The sequence below is a fragment of the Bufo bufo genome, chromosome 6, assembly GCF_905171765.1.
Source record: "Bufo bufo chromosome 6, aBufBuf1.1, whole genome shotgun sequence".
Taxonomy (NCBI): domain Eukaryota; kingdom Metazoa; phylum Chordata; class Amphibia; order Anura; family Bufonidae; genus Bufo; species Bufo bufo.
In genome coordinates, this window is record NC_053394.1 from 52,977,406 (window position 1) to 52,998,116 (window position 20,711).

A 20,711-nucleotide genomic window follows, 5' to 3' on the forward strand; every position below is an offset into this window, starting at 1 on the left:
TCTAGAAACAGTATCTCCTGTACACCAAAGACACATTTCTCTTGCTTAGCAGATAGCTGGTTCTCCCTCAACACCTCTAATACTTGTTTGACATGAGACACATGAGATTCGAAATCAGGAGAGAATATCAAAATGTCGTCAAGATAGACTATAATAAATTTACCTAAGAACTCCCTGAGAATATCGTTCATTAAGTTTTGGAACACAGCTGGGGCATTGCTGAGTCCAAAAGGCATCACCTGATATTCAAAGTGTCCTATCGGAGTATTGAACGCTGTCTTCCATTCGTCTCCCTCTTTGATTCAGATTAGATTGTATGCCCCTTTCAGGTCAATCTTGGAAAACCAGGTTGCCCCCAGAACCTGGTTAAATAAATCCGGAATCAATGGGAGAGAGTATCTATTTTGGACAGTGATCTTATTTCATCTCCGGTAATCAATACAAAGCCTAAGACCACCATCCTTCTTTTTAACAAAGAAAAACCCTGCTCCCATAGGAGAGACTGAACGTCTAATATGCCCTTTAGCAAGGCTCTCCTTAATATAATCTTCCATAGCCTTGCGTTCGGGCCCTGAAAGATTATAAATTCGCCCTTTAGGAAATTCGGCACCCTCTATTAGCTCTATGGCGCAATCATAAAGTCTATGGGGGGGTAGAACCTCTGGAGTAGGGGATGAGAATACATCAGAAAATTCTTTAATAACTGAGGGTAATGTATTAGACCTTACTGAAACCCCAGCCTGGACCACAGACAAGCATGAGTTACACTTAGGTCCCCATTTCACCAACTCTCCTTTGGACCAATCAATTGTGGGGTTATGTAAACGGAGCCAAGGCAACCCTAGTACCACCTCAACCAGTAGGTTTTCCAGGACTAAAAGAGAACATTTCTCAGAGTGGCACACACCCACGGTCAGAGAAATTTCAGAGGTACATGACCTCACCGTACCACCCATCAGGGGAGTAGCATCAATAGCCATGACATGGATAGGTGTAGGTAAAGCAAGCATTGGAATACCCAATTTACTAGCAAATTTAAAGTCAATAAAGCTGGCCGCTGAACCGGAATCAATAAAGGCCTTACCCGGCCACTTACTAACCCCCAGAGAAATTGTTATGGGTACCAAAAGCTTTTATTTAGAAAAATCAGGGTGTACCTGGTCTTTAGGTTGTCTTGCTTTAGGAGACCTGTCAGTGAGGACCCTCTTAGGACACTTGTCGATACAATGGCCAGGATCTCCACAGTAGAAGCACTCTCCGCATCTGCGACAAAGATTATCCCGGGTCATGCCAACTTGCATGGGTTCCTCGGTGGAGACCTCAGTGTTGTCCCTGGAAAAGGCCTCTGGCTGGACCACCATCTGAGAACAGAACTGTCGTTCTTGTCGTCTCTCTCTAACTCGTCGGTCAAGTCGGACAACTAGGGTCATCATCTCCTCTAAGGTCTCTGGAATTTGATAACTGACTAATAGATCTTTTAAATTATCAGACAGACCAGACCTAAACTAACTCTTCAGGGCTGGTTCATTCCATCCTGAGGGGACACATCACCATCTGAATTGGGTGCAATTCTCCTCCGCAGGGAGATGGCCCTGAACCAGTGCCCTAAGAGCCGTCTCGGCTACCAGGGCCCTGTCTGGTTCATCATAGAGGGTACCCAGGGCCTGAAAAAACCCCTCCACAGAAGTCAGACAACTGGCCCCAGGAGGTAACGAGAATGCCCAGTCCTGGGGATCACCCTGTAGTAGAGAAATGATAATCCCCACGCGTTGGCTCTCGGGACCGGAGGACACGAGGCGCAAACGGAAGTAGAGTTTGCAAGTCTCCTTAAAGGAGAGAAACCTCTTCCGGTCTCCAGAAAAGGGTTCTGGGAGCTTGATCTGGGGTTCAAAATGTGGACTGGAGGGCTGAGGAGTGGAAGAACCTTGCCCTAACTCAAAAGAACAGAGTTTCTCTCCTAGCTCCTGCACCACCTGTGTCAAGCTAGAGACATAGTCAGTCAGGGTAATAAGAGGATTCATGATACAGTGGTTATTGGGCCTGTTAATCTGTAACGGTCATGTCCACACACACACAGGGGGAAGGATAGTGACCACTGCACTCCATCCTCACCCCTGGCCCTGCCTACTTGCCTCACAAGTCCTGATGACAGGGGACAACTGGACGACAGTCCCTAACTTAGGATATGTGCAGGGAAGACAGACAAGACAAAATACGGAACATGAACGGACCGGGTCAGAACCAAGAGAGCTACGCAGTACAAAGGATTAAGCAAAGAATGGTCAGGAGAAGCGGGGGTCAAATACCAGGAGAGCAGAGAAGTACAAGAGGAGTCCTAAGAGAGTAGTCAGGTGGGAGCCGAGGTCACAATACCAGGACGGATGCGCAGTACAGGAGGAGCAGGCAAAAGGATCGTCAGGGAACAGGATCAGGTAAGCCTTCAGTAGTTCAACAAACAGCCAGGAACCTAGAAATTAACAGGCAACCTGTGGCCAGCAGGCTGCCTGTATTTATAGTGGGGAGTGAGGGTCATGTGACGTGGCCAGCGTCACATGAACGACAGACCAACCAGTCGAGCACCGAGTGATCAGCTCGGCGCTCAAGGCAGACTAGGAGCAGGGAGCCACCCAGCTAGTAAAGCCGCCCTGGGAATGAGGTCAAAGACAGATCCTCATTCCCAAAGCTAAGCAACAGGTCTGCGGGCAATGGGGGACCGAGTGCACCTTCGTAACCCCATGACAACTGGCTTTTGTGGATGCAGGAACCCACCCTCAGAGCCACTTGTGATTGACTGGCCGGAAACCCTACGAAATGATGCCTCTTCCTCCTCCTCCCCCTGTGCCACATCCTCTTCCATCATCGCCAGCAGCGTTTTTTCAAGGAGGCATAGAAGTGGGATAGTAACTCTCAGAACGGCGTTATCGGCACTTGCCATGTTGGTGGAGTACTCGAAACAGTGCAACAAGGAACACAGGTCTCGCATGGAGGCCCAGTCATTGGTGGTGAAGTGGTGCTGTTCCGCAGAGCGACTCACCCGTGCGTGCTGCAGCTGAAACTCCACTATCGCCTGCTGATGCTCGCTCGTCTGGCCAGCATGTGCAACGTGGAGTTCAACCTTGTGGGCACGTCGCATATGAGGCGGTGAGTGGGAAGACCGAAGTTACGCTGCAGAGCTGACAGGCGAGCAGCAGGGTGAGAACACCGAAAGCGCGCACAGACGGCCCGCACTTTATGCAGCAGCTCTGACATATCGGGGTAATTTTTAAGGAATCTCTGCACCACCAAATTCAGCACATGCGCCAGGCAAGGGATGTGCGTCAAACCGGCTAGTCCCAGAGCTTCTACGAGATTTTGCCCATTGTCGCACACTACCAGGCCGGGCTTGAGGCTCACTGGCACCAACCACTCATTAGTCTGTTGTTCAAGGCCCGTCCACAGCTCCTGCGTCGTGTGGGGTTTGTCCCCCAAACAGATAAGTTTTAAAACTGCCTGCTGTCGTTTACCCCTGGCTGTGCTGAAGTTGGTGGTGAAGGTGTTATGCTGACCGGATGTGGAGCCGGTAGAGGATGAGGAAGCGAAGTAGGAGGAGGAAGCAACAGGAGGCAAACTGAAGCGCTCTGCAATCCTCGGTGGTGGAAGGACATGCGCCAAACTGCTATCCGCCTCAGGCCCAGCCGCCACTGCATTTACCTAGTGTGCTGTTATGGAGATATAACGTTCCTGACCGTTCTTACTGGTCCACATATCCGTAGTGAGGTGCACCTTGCCACAGATGGCGTTGCACAGTGCACACCTGATTTTGTTCCCCACTTGGTTGTGCAGGGAAGGGATGGCTAGCCTGGAAAAGTAGTGGCGGCTGGGCACGACGTACTGTTAGACAGCCATCGCCAAAAGGCCTTTAAAATTCTCCGTCTCCACCAGATGGAATGACAGCATTTCAAAGGCCAGTAATTTAGAAATGCTGGCATTCAGGGCTAGGGATCCCGGGTGGGTAGGGGGGTACTTCATCTTCCTCTCCAGTGTTTGGGAGATGGAGAGCTGAATGCTTCCGTGGGACATTGTGGAGATACTTGGTGACCCAGGTGGTAGTGTTGCTGGCAGATCCTCTGTTTGCGGGGTGGCAGGTGGCACTGTCACTCCAGAGGTGGATGAAGAGGCTGAGACTGCAGCAGAAGAGGAAGCAGGAGGAGCCAGAGACCTTTCTTGGTTTTTGAGGTGTCTACTCCCCTGCAGCTCGTGCTTTGCACTTAAATGCCTGGTCATGCAGGTTGTGCTCAGGTTGAGAACGTTTATGCCTCACTTCAGGCTCTGATTGAACAGCGTGCAAACCACTCATGTCTTGTCGTCAGTACATTGTCTGAAGAACTGCCACGCCAGGGAACTCCTTGGAGCTGGCTTTGGTGTGCTTCGTCCCTTGCTGCGGTGGGCAGTAGCAGGAGTACTGTCTAGGGGACGGCTTTTGCAACCTGCTCCCTCTTCTGCTGTGCTGGTGGCTCTGTGTGACTACCGCCTCTTCCTCCGAACTACATAGGTCACTCGCATTACCTTAATTCCATGTGGGGTCGAGGACCTCATCGTCCTCCACATCATTTCCACCCAGTCTTCACCCCTGCCCTCCTTGTCAGTCTCCACACTTTCGAAAGCCCCAGCAGTTGGCACCTGTGTTTCGTCATTATCTGAGACGTGCTGCGATGGTCCTCCCATGTACTCATCTTGAAAGATAAGTGGTTGGGCATCGGTGCACTCAATCTCTTCCACTTCTGGGGCAGGGATAGGTGGATGGCCCTGGGAATCCCTGCTAACAGAGTAATCAAAAAGCAGTAGAGACTGCTGCATGATTTGGGGCTCAGACTGCTTGGCTGATTTGCAAGGGGGTGAAGTGAATGACTGATGGACATCGGCTGCAGGTGCCAACTCTGATCTTTCAGCAGGAGACTGGGTGGGAGACAATGTGAAGGAACTGGAGGCACTGTCATCAACCCAATCTACTATCGCCTCTACTTGTTCTGGCCTCAACATTCGTAGAGCCGCATTAGGCCCAACCAAATACCGCTGCAGGTTCTGTCGCCTACTCGCACCTGAGGAAGAGGTTTCACTTGTGCATGCAGCACAACGACCTTGGCCACGTCCCTTATTTGACGCTCTACTCATATTTCTCAAGTTTAGGATCTTGCCATAAATAGGTGTTTAATTAATAAGAGAATAGAACGACAGTATATAAAGGTTGTATCTCACACGTACAGATGCAGACTAGGCCGCAATTAAAGTTTTTTTGCGCAAAATGGGTGTATGTTTAATAACTGAATAGAACCACAGTATGTAAAGGGTGTATCTTACCATTCCTGATCCAGACTAGGCCGGAATTTAAGTTTCTTGAACAAAATGGCTGTTTTTCAAATGTCTGACTAGAACCACAGTATTTAAAGGGTGTATCTCACACATACAGATGCAGACTAGGCCGGAATTTAAGATTTTTGACCAAAATTGCTATAGTTCAAATAACTGAATAGAACCACAGTATGTAAAGGGTGTATCTCACACGTACAGATGCAGACTAGGCCGCAATTAAAGTTTTTTGCCCAAAATGGGTGTTTGTTTAACCCCTTTAGGCCTTATTTCGCCATTTTTTGCAAATCTGACCAGCGTCACTTTAAGTGGTGATAACTTTAAAACGCTTTGACTTATCCAGGCCATTCTGAGATAGTTTTTTCGTCACATATTGTACTTCATGACACTGGTAAAATGAAGTTAAAAAAATGTCATTTTTATTTATAAAAAAATACCAAATTTACCAAAAAATTTTTTTAAAAATTGCAAATTTCCAAGTTTCAATTTCTCTACTTCTATAATACATAGTAATACCTCCAAATATAGTTATTACTTTACATTCCCTATATGTCTACTTCATGTTTGGATCATTTTGGGAATGATATTTTATTTTTTGGGGATATTACAAGGCTTAGAAGTTTAGAAGCAATTTTTAGGGACCAAATAAGGTCTGAAGTAACTCTGTGAGGATTACATAATAGAAACCAACCAAATTGACCCCATTCTAGAAACTACACCCCTCAAGGTATTCAAAACTGATTTTACAAACTTTGTTAATCCTTTAGGTGTTCCACAAGAATTAATGGAAAATTGTGATACAATTTCAAATTTTTACTTTTTTGGCAGATTTTCCATTTCCAGTTACAAAGCAAGGGTTAACAGCCAAACAAAACTCAATATTTATGGCCCTGATTCTGTAGTTTACAGAAACACCCCATATGTGGTCGTAAACCGCTGTACGGGCACACGGCAGGGCGCAGAAGGAAAGGAATGCCATACGGTTTTTGGAAGGCAGGTTTTGCTGGACTGTTTTTTTTGACACCATGTCCCATTTGAAGCCCCCCTGATGCACCCCTAGAGTAGAAACTCTATAAAAGTGACCCATCTAAGAAAATACACCCCTCAAGGTATTCAAAACTGATTTTACAAACTTTGTTAATCCTTTAGGTGTTCCACAAGAATTAATGGAAAATTGTGATACAATTTCAAATTTTTACTTTTTTGGCAGATTTTCCATTTTAATAATTTTTTTCCAGTTACAAAGCAAGGGTTAACAGCCAAACAAAACTCAATATTTATGGCCCTGATTCTGTAGTTTACAGAAACACCCCAAATGTGGTCGTAAACTACTGTACGGGCACACGGCAGGGCGCAGAAGGAAAGGAATGCCATGCGTTTTTTTAAAGGCAGATTTTGCTGGACTGTTTTTTTTGACACCATGTCTCATTTGAAGCCCCCCAGATGCACCCCTAGAGTAGAAACTCCATAAAAGTGACCCTATTTTAGAAACTACCGGATAGGGTGGAAGTTTTGTTGGTACTAGTTTAGGGTACTTATGATTTTTAGTTGCTCTATATTACACTTTTTGTGAGGCTAGGTAACAAGAAATAGCTGTTTTGGTACCGTTTTTATTTTCTGTTATTTACAACATTCATCTGACAGGTTAGATAATGTGGTATTTTTATAGACCAGGTTGTCACAGACGCAGAGATACCTAATATGTATACTTTTTTTTATTTATGTAAGTTTTACACAATGATTTCTTTTTTTCCATAGTCTGAGAGCCATAATTTTTTCAGTTTTTGGGTGATTACCTTGGGTAGTATATGATTTTTGCGGGATGAGATGACGGTTTTATTGGCACTATTTTGGGGTGCGTGTGACTTTTTGATTGCTTGCTATTACACTTTTTGTAATGCAAGGTGACAAAAAATGGCTTTTTTTACACCGTTTTTATTTTAATTTTTTTACGGTATTCGACTGAGGGGTTAGGTCATGTGATATTTTTAATAGAGCAAGTTATTATAGATGCTGCGATACCTAATATGTATACTTTTTTTTATTTATGTAAGTTTTACACAATGATTTCATTTTGAAGCAAAAAAAATCATGTTTTAGTGTTTCCATAGTCTGAGAGCCATAATTTTTTCAGTTTTTGGGCGATTATCTTACGTAGGGTCTCATTTTTTGCGGGATGAGATGACGGTTTGATTGGCACTATTTTGGGGTGCATATGACTTTTTGATCACTTGCTATTACACTTTTTGTGATGTAAGGTGACAAAAAATGGTTTATTTAGCACAGCTTTTATTTTTTATTTTTTACAGTATTCATCTGAGGGGTTAGGTCATGTGATATTTTTATAGAGACGGTCGATACGAATGCGGAGATACCTAATATGTATACTTATTTTTTATTTCTGTAAGTTTTACACAATAACAGCTTTTTAAAACAAAAAAAATTATGTTTTAGTGTCTCCATATTCTGAGCCATAGTTTTTTTTATTTTTTGGGCGATTGTCTCAGGTAGGGGCTCAACTTTTTCGGGATGAGGTGATGGTTAGATTGTAACTATTTTGGTGGGCAAACGCCTTTTTGATCGCTTGCTGTTGTACTTTTTGTGATGTAAGGTGACAAAAAAATGGTTTATTTAGCACAGGTTTTTTTTGTTTTTTTTTACGGTGTTCATCTGAGGGGTTAGGTTATTTTTACTTGAAACTTTTAGTTTTTGGGGGGGGAAACTTAATTTTTTTCACTTTTTTTTTGTCCCACTTTGGGAATTGAACTTGGCTGTATGAGTAATACAGTGAGTATTACTCATACAGCTTCCGGCCTGTGAGATCCAGGGGGCTGGATCTCACAAGCTTGTTACCGGAAGGCAGCGCGATGCCTTCCTTAGGCATCGCACTGCCTTTTATGCCATCGGGTCAACCGCATGGGGACCCGATGGCAGCGCCGATCGCCGCCGCAAAGCGCAGGTAAAAGCAGCAAACCGCAGGTCTAAATTGACCCCCCTGAATTGACCCCCCCCCCGCGCATTTAGCCAAGGTGCCTGCTCAATGTTTTGAGCAGGCACCGGGTTACGATCACCGCCCGCCGGGCAGCGGTGATCGGAAATACACATGACGTACCAGTACGTCATGTGTCCTTAAGTACCAGGACAACATGCCGTACTGGTACGTCATGTGTCCTGAAGAGGTTAATAACTGAATAGAACCACAGTATGTAAAGGGTGTATCTCACACGTCCTGATACAGACTAGGCCGCAATTAAAGTTTTTTGCCCAAAATGGCTGTTTTTCAAATAACTGAATAGAACCACAGTATCTAAAGGGTGTATCTCACAGGTGGTGATCCAGACTCGCCCGGAATTTTATCCTAGTCCAGCAATTAAGTAAATAGCGTCTCTCTGGGTTAATAAACGTATGTCAAAATCCAGCAAATAATATAACCCTTAAAATTTATACATTTTATTTATATCCTTTAAAATCGGAAAATTAAGTCAATAAACATGAAGACAGTAATCACTGAGGGTCCACTCAGATACAGTCCACAGTAAGCACCTTTGGAACGCCAGGGAATCTGTCCCTATTATCTCTCCCTGGTCTATTCCTCAGCCCAGAAACGACCCCTGATGGTGGGGACTCCCTGTTCTCGAACCTAGGCTATTACAACCCTTACACGACCCTACCAGGGTGGTGAAAGAGGGTGTGAAGATACGTCATATCCTAAATATGTGCTTAAAGATGGACAGATGATACACATACAGAAACAACAAATACACCCTACCCTATCATATAGGGCCTAATGGTTGACTGTGTATACACTCCTACAGGTTCTTCTCAAAAAATTAGCATATTGTGATAAAGTTCATTATTTTCTGTAATGTACTGATAAACATTAGACTTTCATATATTTTAGATTCATTACACACAACTGAAGTAGTTCAAGCCTTTTCTTGTTTTAATATTGATGATTTTGGCATACAGCTCATGACAACCCAAAATTCCTATCTCTAAAAATTAGCATATCATGAAAAGGTTCTCTAAACGAGCTATTAACCTAATCATCTGAATCAACTAATTAACTCTAAACACCTGCAAAAGATTCCTGAGGCTTTTAAAAACTCCCAGCCTGGTTCATTACTCAAAACTGCAATCATGGGTAAGACTGCCGACCTGACTGGTGTCCAGAAGGCCATCATTGACACCCTCAACAAGGGTAAGACACAGAAAGAAATTTCTGAACGAATAGGCTGTTCCCAGAGTGCTGTATCAAGGCACCTCAGTGGGAAGTCTGTGGGAAGGAAAAAGTGTGGCAGAAAACGCTGCACAACGAGAAGAGGTGACCGGACCCTGAGGAAGATTGTGGAGAAGGACCGATTCCAGACCTTGGGGGACCTGCGGAAGCAGTGGACTGAGTCTGGAGTAGAAACATCCAGAGCCACCGTGTACAGGCATGTGCAGGAAATGGGCTACAGGTGCCGCATTCCCCAGGTCAAGCCACTTTTGAACCAGAAACAGCGGCAGAAGCGCCTGACCTGGGCTACAGAGAAGCAGCACTGGACTGTTGCTCAGTGGTCCAAAGTACTTTTTTCGGATGAAAGCAAATTTTGCATGTCATTCGGAAATCAAGGTGCCAGAGTCTGGAGGAAGACTGGGGAGAGGGAAATGCCAAAATGCCTGAAGTCCAGTGTCAAGTACCCACAGTCAGTGATGGTCTGGGGTGCCATGTCAGCTTCTGGTGTTGGTCCACTGTGTTTTATCAAGGGCAGGGTCAATGCAGCTAGCTATCAGGAGATTTTGGAGCACTTCATGCTTCCATCTGCTGAAAAGCTTTATGGAGATGAAGATTTCATTTTTCAGCACGACCTGGCACCTGCTCACAGTGCCAAAACCACTGGTAAATGGTTTACTGACCATGGTATTACTGTGCTCAATTGGCCTGCCAACTCTCCTGACCTGAACCCCATAGAGAATCTGTGGGATATTGGGAAGAGAAAGTTGAGAGACGCAAGACCCAACACTCTGGATGAGCTTAAGGCCGCTATCGAAGCATCCTGGGCCTCCATAACACCTCAGCAGTGCCACAGGCTGATTGCCTCCATGCCACGCCGCATTGAAGCAGTCATTTCTGCAAAAGGATTCCCGACCAAGTATTGAGTGCATAACTGAACTTAATTATTTGAAGGTTGACTTTTTTTGTATTAAAAACACTTTTCTTTTATTGGTCGGATGAAATATGCTAATATTTTGAGATAGGAATTTTGGGTTTTTATGAGCTGTATGCCAAAATCATCAATATTAAAACAAGAAAAGGCTTGAACTACTTCAGTTGTGTATTATGAATCTAAAATATATGAAAGTCTAATGTTTATCAGTACATTACAGAAAATAATGAACTTTATCACAATATGCTAATTTTTTGAGAAGAACCTGTAGTCCTAAGGTCAGGCAATTAGCTAGGTGCACAGTACACCATCAGATATACGTCATTAAAATTGCCCTGACGCGTTTCCCCCACTTTATGGGATCATCAGGGGGTCAGTAGGATTTGGGTGACGGATATCAATATGGATAGTGAGATATCCGTAGTTATATAAATGATACCCCCATAATAAAAAAGGGGACCATTTGTCAGTGGCTGGAGGGGATCTCAATCACTAGGACACAATGCAGACAGTTTAGTCAGGACACCAAGACCGTTGTATAGCTTAGCCACAGTTCATTGCAGACACCTGTGGAAGAAAGATACATGGTAGAGAACAAAGCGTATCCTATAAAAAACCTCCACCGATGCCCAAAACAATAGAAATGAACTCACAATCTCTGTACACTCACTTTAAACATCATAGGTCCAATGGTGCAGTTAGTGAATTCCTTCAATGAACATAGATGACCCATACTGCAAAGAACAAACGCTAATGGTCAACAATCGCAGTCTAGTTAGTAAAAACGAGGGGGAAGCAATTCCCCAACTTACAGTCTGTTGTCCGTCTCAGGATCCGATCGTCCCAAACTCCTCATTCAGCCCATCCCTGTGTTCACCAGGTGTCCCCTATTTATATGCTCACCACATTCAAAAATACCACAATTCTGTCATTTCCTGTCATAGGATGTACTTATCTTCCGGCCCGTGGAACGCAGCCCAGCGCTCAGTTCAGCGCGCTCGGTTCCGGTCACATGCTTCCGGCCAGTGGAACGCATTGGAACACAGGCATGTGATCACATCGGGTCAACTGGTTTCTATGACATCTAAGGCATGTAGCGAAAATGAGGGATGCCCCAATGCGCTGTACAGTGCTCTCTATCCGCATATTCACCAACCTCCTATACAAATCATACCTATAGGGACCCAGACTATATACAGACCCATGTCTGGTCGCAATTATCCCAACAGGGTAAGACACATAGATACCCATTAAAAGCATCCAAGAATGGTCACATATCTATGGGCAGAGAAATACATGGTGGAGAGGAGACAGAGGTATATTCATCAAATGTGGTGAATGAAACCTTCACCAAAAACCATCAAGCAGCCTAAGAAAAATATAGAGGATGTTATATTATCCAACGAAAAAGTCATGTTCGTTGGTTATAATGATACTTAGATTCAGATACTTCCCGCATCTGGCCAGTTTAAGAGTATTCAAAATTACATCGGGCCTGGCAATACATAACAAGGGACAATCTAGAAAAAGGCACCAAATTATAGACTAAAGGCAGTCAAAGGAAACAAGAAAATGTCAATCTCTCATTAATCCCGAGGGGAGACTGGGACGGAGCCGATTAATCCATTCACATTCCTTCTGGAGGATCTTCCTGTCCCAGTCACCCCCCGGGCTGCTCCAGAGGCCCCTCGTGGAAGGGGGGGTACTGTAACGGGGCGCCAAAGGCGCACTCGGTCACCCATCAGCCGCAGACCTGCTGCTTAGCTTCGGGAGCGAGGATCTGTGTTTGGCCTCGTTCCCAGGGTGGCTTTGCTAGCTGGGAGGCTCCCTGCTCCTAGGTCTGCCTTGAGCGCCGAGCTGATCACTCGGTGCTCGACTTGTCTGTCTGTCGGTCATGTGAAGCTGGCCACGTCACATGACCCTCACAGGTGGCCTGCTGGCTACAGGTTGCCTGTGATTTTAGTCTCTTAGGCTGTGTGTATTGTTAGCTACTCTATTGATTGACCTCTGGAATTTGTCCTTGACCGATTCCTGACCTCCCTTTGCCTGCTTCCTTGGTTTTGACGCTACATCTTGGATTTTGACCTCGGCTCGTTCTCGGATTTGCCACCTGCCTCTTCCCTTTGTATTGACGTGACCTCCCGGACTGACCTCGGCTAGCTGACCCGCCTTTGCCTGCATCTCGCGTACAGTTCTCTGCCTAGCTGTCCGGTACCCTCTCTGTTCCTTCCTCCCCTACCCGGAACTTACGGAGGTTAGGGACCGTCGCCCAGTTGCGCCCCGTCACCTAGGGCGGGTGGTGCAAGTAGGCAGGGACAGGGTTGAGGGTGGCAGTCTAGGGGGTGCCCTTCCTTCTACCTTCCCTTCCCGTGACATACCCTATTTAGAACATATAACTGCACCGCTGAACAGCAAATATATTCCTTCTTTTCCACTAATACACGCCAGAAAAGGCATAAGAACATATAACTGTGCCGCTGAACTGCAAATATATTTTTTCTTTTTGCACTAATACCCGCCACAAAAGGCTTTAGAACATATAACTGCACCTCTGGACGGCAAATATATTTTACTTTTGCAAATAATACACGACAAAAAGGGCTGGAATTTTAGCACTTCACCACACAACGGCTAATAAGCCTTTTTTCCCCACTAATACAAGCCAAAAAATGCTTTACAACATATAACTGCACCGCACAAGGGCAAATAAGACGTAGAAATATTTCCTTGTAATAAACCCTATTAATGGCTGTATCAAACAGCATTTGCACCCCAATAACAAGAACGGTTTGCTGGAATTGCAGAGCTGTATAATGGCAATTTGGATCCCCAGTCAGTGCAGCAAGGTGTAATAGGATTATTCCTATTACCAAGTCTGTAACCTGGCCTACTGAACGCTGTTTAACATAAATGCTGTGGAATGATTCCTCCCCATCCTTTCCCTACACCTTGAATAATCTTTCCCTGCGCTTGTAAATAGTTTTTTTTACGCATAATGAAGTTTTTTTCTAGTACTGTTCCTAGCGCCTGTTGACTTCTCTTCATGCACTAAGTACACTGGAAAATGGCAGAATCCAAGATGGCTGAGGCTATTTATAGGGCTGTGACATCACAGGGCTGGCTGCTGATTGGCAGCATGCATGGCATTATGGGTGACTCCGCCTTCCCAAAGTTCCTTGCTCCATGTCCTCACACGTACAGCAGCCATTTTAGGAAAAAATGTGATTCGTTACCACGAATCGCGAGGAAATTCGGCTTCGGTGCAAACCAAATTTTTCCTGAAATTCTAATTTGAATTTCACTTTGTCAGCTTCAACTCGCTCATCTCTAGTTGTAAACATTAGGATTCAAAAAATCTTTTCAAGGAACCCAAGAACAATCATAAAAAAGCCACTAAAATGTTGCCAATAATGATGTATGGATATTTTAGCTATAAAATTTGTGAAATTTTCCTTCACTTGCCAAATTTGGTAAGTTATAGGAAACTTGTTGTAGTCTCCAAAGGAGACATAGTTTAGCCAACTTTGTTATGTAGAATACATAGGTGGAGATAGTGGTGTAAATATAGCCATGCTTGTAGCAGGCATGAATTTAATTTCTTCACTAGAGATGGCCTTACGGTTCGCCCGGCGGTTGCTTTGCGGCGAACTTTGCGTGTTCGTGATTTGCCAAACATGCGAACATATGGAGATACAGATGTAGCAGGGTTAGCACTCCAGCTCTTAACTAAAATTTCTTAACTCATCGCGTTATCTTGAGACAAAAGCCATTGAAAAGCAATTGAAGGTGTTTGCTTAGATTAGATTAGTGTTGATCACGAATATTCGAATTGCGAATTTTAATAGCGAATATCGGCACTTCAAGAATTTGCACATATTTAGAATATCGCAAAATATATTCGTAATCGCGAATATTTGCAATCAAGAAAATAATGCCTGGAGATCATGAATTCGTGAATTCTCGAATATATGGCGAATATTCACCCAAATATTCGTGAAATATCGCGAATTCGAATATTGCCCCTGCCGCTCATCACTAGATTAGATAACACAACTCAGAAATCTCAGAAAACAGGAGTGTTAACTCTACTCCATCTGTATTCGCACCTGCCATATTATTTTACATTGTGAAGAATTTTGACCCATGACACATCCATCAGGTGGTACAGGACAGACAATTGAGACATTTCAGCACATGGACATACCCCCTACCTTATAAATAAACCTGATCTGGCTGCCATTTTACATTTAGTCTTTTGCCAGTGTAGGGAGAGGTTTCTGTGTGGAGCAGGGACAGGCGGTTAGGGACACCAAACGCTAGCTAATAGGGCCACAAAAGTCATTTTAAGCACTAGTATAGGTGTGCTATCGATAGGTGTGATACACAGAGGGGTGCGATATACAGGTCCTTCTCAAAAAATTAGCATATTGTGATAAAGTTCATTATTTTCTGTAATGTACTGATAAACATTAGACTTTCATATATTTTAGATTCATTACACACAACTGAAGTAGTTCAAGCCTTTTCTTGTTTTAATATTGATGATTTTGGCATACAGCTCATGAAAACCCAAAATTCCTATCTCTAAAAATTAGCATATCATGAAAAGGTTCTCTAAACGAGCTATTAACTTAATCATCTGAATCAACTAATTAACTCTAAACACCTGCAAAAGATTCCTGAGGCTTTTAAAAACTCCCAGTCTGGTTCATTACTCAAAACCACAATCATGGGTAAGACTGCCGACCTGACTGCTGTCCAGAAGGCCATCATTGACACCCTCAAGCAAGAGGGTAAGACACAGAAAGAAATTTCTGAACGAATAGGCTGTTCCCAGAGTGCTGTATCAAGGCACCTCAGTGGGAAGTCTGTGGGAAGGAAAAAGTGTGGCAGAAAACGCTGCACAACGAGAAGAGGTGACCGGACCCTGAGGAAGATTGTGGAGAAGGACCTATTCCAGACCTTGGGGGACCTGCGGAAGCAGTGGACTGAGTCTGGAGGAAGACTGGGGAGAGGGAAAAGCCAAAATGCGTGAAGTCCAGTGTCAAGTACCCACAGTCAGTGATGGTCTGGGGTGCCATGTCAGCTGCTGGTGTTGGTCCACTGTGTTTTATCAAGGGCAGGGTCAATGCAGCTAGCTATCAGGAGATTTTGGAGCACTTCATGCTTCCATCTGCTGAAAAGCTTTATGGAGATGAAGATTTCATTTTTCAGCACGACCTGGCACCTGCTCACAGTGCCAAAACCACTGGTAAATGGTTTACTGACCATGGTATTACTGTGCTCAATTGGCCTGCCAACTCTCCTGACCTGAACCCCATAGAGAATCTGTGGGATATTGGGAAGAGAAAGTTGAGAGACGCAAGACCCAACACTCTGGATGAGCTTAAGGCCGCTATCGAAGCATCCTGGGCCTCCATAACACCTCAGCAGTGCCACAGGCTGATTGCCTCCATGCCACACCGCATTGAAGCAGTCATTTCTGCAAAAGGATTCCCGACCAAGTATTGAGTGCATAACTGAACTTAATTATTTGAAGGTTGACTTTTTTTTGTATTAAAAACACTTTTCTTTTATTGGTCGGATGAAATATGCTAATTTTTTGAGATAGGAATTTGGGGTTTTCATGAGCTGTATGCCAAAATCATCAATATTAAAACAAGAAAAGGCTTGAACTACTTCAGTTGTGTGTAATGAATCTAAAATATATGAAAGTCTAATGTTTATCAGTACATTACAGAAAATAATGAACTTTATCACAATATGCAAATTTTTTTAGAAGGACCTGTACTTATAATATACTTTTATAATGAGTCAAAAACACATAGATCTATATAGTGATCACCTGGAAGTCAGGGGCCTAATGACTAGGGGCTTACTAGGGCCATATTTATATAGGGTAATGTTCCGGATGGGGTCGCTCTTATCAGGGTGCCTGGTCTCTGGTTAGGCTGTCAGGGCCAGGATAGCACCCCCCTGTAGGGCTATATCAGGGACAGTTCTTTGCCCACCCTGTCCTACCACATCATCATCTAGCCCAGGGATAGATGTTTTTTGCTTTCCCTCAAGGATTCATGGATGTGCACTGGAACCCCCCGGATTGTGGTAGGACATATGGTTTCTGATTTAGTTCCGCCGAGCACTTGTTATTGCCTACCACATCAATGCTTTTTGCTTAACTTTAATAATTTCATTTATTTTAATTTTGAGGGATATCTTTTCCATTCACACGTCCGCAAAATGGGTCCGCATCCGTTCCGCAATTTTAAGGAAGGGGTGCAGACCCATTCATTTTCAATGGGTCCGGAATGTGCTGTCCGCATCCGCATTTGCGGATCCGCACTTACGCATCCGTGCTTCCGTTTCCGGAAAAAAAAAGAACATGTCCTATTCTTGTCCACAATTGCAGACAAGATTAGGCATTTTCTATTATAGTGCCGGCGATGTGCGGTCCGCAAATGCACATTGCCGGTGTCCGTGTTTTGCGGATCTGCAAAACACTTACGGACGTGTTAATAGACCCTCATAGTAACATTATTAAAGGTTACGTTTTATCTTTATGTATATTCTAATGGATTGCCTTCTGTGTACAATGTTATAATATAGTTTCTATGTTAGAAAGTATATTATAGTGCATTTGTATTGTGCGGCAGTTGTGTGCGGTTCTGCTGCGATACTGCAGGTATATAGAGGGACAAGCGTTATTGGAACAAATAATTTCTACTGGTGTGATATACCAGTCGCCCCTCAAAAAAACTGATTGAAGCAGGGTGTTATATACCAATATACTTTTGGGTACTGTATAGTGCATTTGCGCATGTGCGTACGTGAAAATTATATTGCAGCTATTTCGCATTGAAAAAATTAATGAATGCAGATCGCAAATTCGAATAATACATCTAGTATGTCACTGTCCATGTTGTGGGACTATTTGTGCACTTTTAGTAATTATTTCTTGGCTGCAAATATGAGCTGAAGGTTTTTCAGGTTCGCCTGCTATTAAAATGAATGGGACCCGCTGCGAACTTGCGGTTTGCGAACATTTGATCGCATTCGCGCGATCGCGTTCGCGAACCGTCCCGGCAGATGTTCGTCCATCACTATTCTTCACAAAACATTTTTTCGTTATTGAAATACAAATGTATTGGAAACCAAATCTAAAGTACAATCTGATTAGAATTTATATATTTTTAGCTAAATGTTTTTTTAATCAATCCTAAAATGGAAGATACTGTATTCTGATCCACCGACTCATCATATCATGAAATGTTGGTTACAGGACAATAGAAATTTCAGCAAGAGATCTTACCTTCAGCATCATTTTTAATGTTAATTTCTACAGACCCATAATCTTTTATTGAAGATTTAGAAAGTAACTATAAAATAAATAAAATAACGTTTTAGATAAATACGTATAGAAAATATAATATAAAACATGTACAGATTCATTTTATGATTCAAAGAATTAGAGATTGCATCAGTTTTTGTTTTTTTTTTGCAGATCATCAATTTTAACAATGCCTTAAAATGCCACAAAATGGACAAGAATAGGACATTTTTTCACACCAGTGTTTTTGCTAGATCCGTCATGGATCAGCAAAAACGCTTCCGTCAAAATAATACAACTGTCTGCATCCGTTCTGAACAGATCCAGTTTTATTATATCTAAAATAGCCAAGACGGATCTGTCTTTAAAACCTGTTTATTTTTTGTTTGCTCCGCTTCTCAATGTAGATGCATTAGTGTAGAAGCACTCATTTGTCTTCCCGAACAGTGACTGCATGTGCGCTGCAACATTTCCGAGTAGCAGCATACCCGAAATCGAATCAGTGCTTCTACGCTGGCACCACTAAAATAAGATAAGATAAGATAAGATACCTTTATTGTCACTGTACAATACAATGTAATACAATGTACAATACAATGAAATGTTGTTTGGAGCAATCCTAGATGCCATGGACAGAGGAACAAGAACTGACATTTAAACTAAAGCTTTACACTAGAAAAAAAACAAAAACATTGCACTAGAAAGCATTACTATTCACAGTTCGCAGCATATATATAGCAAGAGCAAGGTAGGAAGTGCTTATGAGTATATATATACACACTGATTCAGACACCACTGCAGACAAGAGATCATCATGGGGTCATGAATGCAGCAGTCACTTTCAGTCTGTGGTAGTTTCTATCCAAGGAAGGGGCAATACACTGAGCAGTGGCACAGGCAGGAGATTGGCAGGGTCGGGCTACTGTATATGTCCAGCTCTGGCAATCAAACAGCAAGTGGGCACTTGTGTGCGACAGCCCCTCAGAGGTGGGGAGCTCTTGCTAATTAGACCAATCAATTCAAATTAATTCGCTCATACCTGCTTAGATTATCAGCCAAACCAGTGATATCTATTTGTAAACGGTACTAGTAGGCTTATTTACTGTAGTTGTATAAAGCTAGTTCTTATTTATAGATGATTATACAGAAATTTTGGCAAATCTTTGATTGTACCTTTTATCCCAGTGTATTGCATATAATTATACCTAAATAGACGTCTGCATGATAACTAGAATATAACTTGGAACCATGCATCATTGATTTATTGTGTTGTTGCTCACCAGATAATGTAGATAGAGTTGTTTGGCCTCCATCAGCTCAGAGTACTGAATGATATATTCAACTAAAACCTCCTGATGCCCCTCACATGAAAGAACTTTGTCCAAATGGTAGAGCTTCAAGAAGCTCTTGCTCCGAGTGTAGAACTGGGCAACATGCAAGGAGGCTATACCATAACTAGGCCTGATTTCACCAGGAGTATATGGCTCAGTGTCCAGGTGTGTTCTAGCCTACAAAAAATAAGTAAATTGTAATGGGAGAAAGTTACTAAAATATTATTAATGCCTAATGCTGTTGATGTCTAGGGTAAAAAGAACAAAAATGTAATAGTAAGTATAAAAATGCTTGTTAAACAGTTCCTAATACCCCACACATCGCATCACACTTGGAAGATTCACTTAAGAGAGGATTCGCACTCAATGCAAATCCTATGGAGTGTCAAGATCCCACCCTGTGTAATCAAAACTCACGTACGAAAGAGTGCATGTCTGAAATGTGACAAGCACAAATGCTATAGAATCTTTCACATGGGTCTCTTAGTTGATAATATAACAATTTAAGCACTACAAAGTTTTTTTATGGGAAGTGGGGGGTAAATAGAAGAACTTATACAAAACCCCAGTCCTGTGAGGCATCAGTTCAGATATATATATATTTATATATATATATATACCAAACTACTTTACCTTAATAAATAAATAAATAAATAGAATATATTGTATATAGAAAAATAATAAATATAAGGTGAAATAAGAACTTTTGGAATATATCTTATCACAGAAAAATGCCTCTTTCTGTGTCCCTTTTGTTCACTCAGGCCAAGTTCACTGTTAAAATCCATACACAGGAAGCAAAGAGATAAAGGTCAGATCAGGGTACAACTGTTGTCTATAGACGTAGATGTAGAGGGAAGGGCGAGGTTTGAGCAGAAACAGGAAATGAGCTGCTTTGATGTCTACCATACACAGCACACAGTGAAGAGATTCTGATCCCCATCACACACACAAATTGTAGCCTACTGTAAGCTAAGCAGACATTGATTGGTACCTTCAAGTACATTTTGGCTTCCCAGTTGCTGGTATTTAAAGTAAAGGATGCTTGACCATTCTCATCTGTCACTAAAGTCAGATTGACTAAATCAGGTCTGCTCTGGAGAAAAACCGCAATGTCTGGTATTGGATTACCATCAGCATCTTCCACTTTAATCTGAAAAATAAATCATAAGATATACTGTAAATGCAATGTATGACCTGCAATGCAAATACTATATACAGGAGAAGGGGTCCTATAACACTCACCAGTCCACTATATGGTATCCCAGGCTTATAGTCCTTATCAGTATGAACAAATGACAATCTGTTGATGACAGTGGATATGCTTGTTTGACTGGATGTTGACTGATCCACCCCTACATAAAAAGTTGAAAAATAAGTAAAAAGAAAACACTTTTGAATATTTTTCCACCTCAAGGCTACGTTTACTGGTTTGAGTTTACTGAAACAGTCTTTACAGATGAGTTAGTATATGTCCTTTACACTCACTATCCCTTTAAGATCCACACCTGGTTTTGGCTTAAAAAACGGCATTAAGGATACTTTCACACTCGCGGT

The 20,711-nt window shown here is 42.9% G+C and overlaps 1 protein-coding gene across 1 annotated transcript in view; it reads right to left on the reverse strand.

Moving 5' to 3' along the window:
• Positions 1-20,711, reverse strand: part of LOC121004844 (alpha-2-macroglobulin-like) — a 176,895-nt gene that overhangs the window by 121,256 nt on the left and 34,928 nt on the right. The window contains exons 10-13 of the mRNA XM_040437236.1: positions 20,400-20,509; positions 20,149-20,307; positions 19,104-19,331; positions 17,806-17,872 (exon numbers count right to left, since the gene is read on the reverse strand). Coding sequence (XP_040293170.1) covers positions 17,806-17,872; positions 19,104-19,331; positions 20,149-20,307; positions 20,400-20,509 — 564 coding nt within the window. The remainder of the gene's footprint in view (positions 1-17,805; positions 17,873-19,103; positions 19,332-20,148; positions 20,308-20,399; positions 20,510-20,711) is intronic.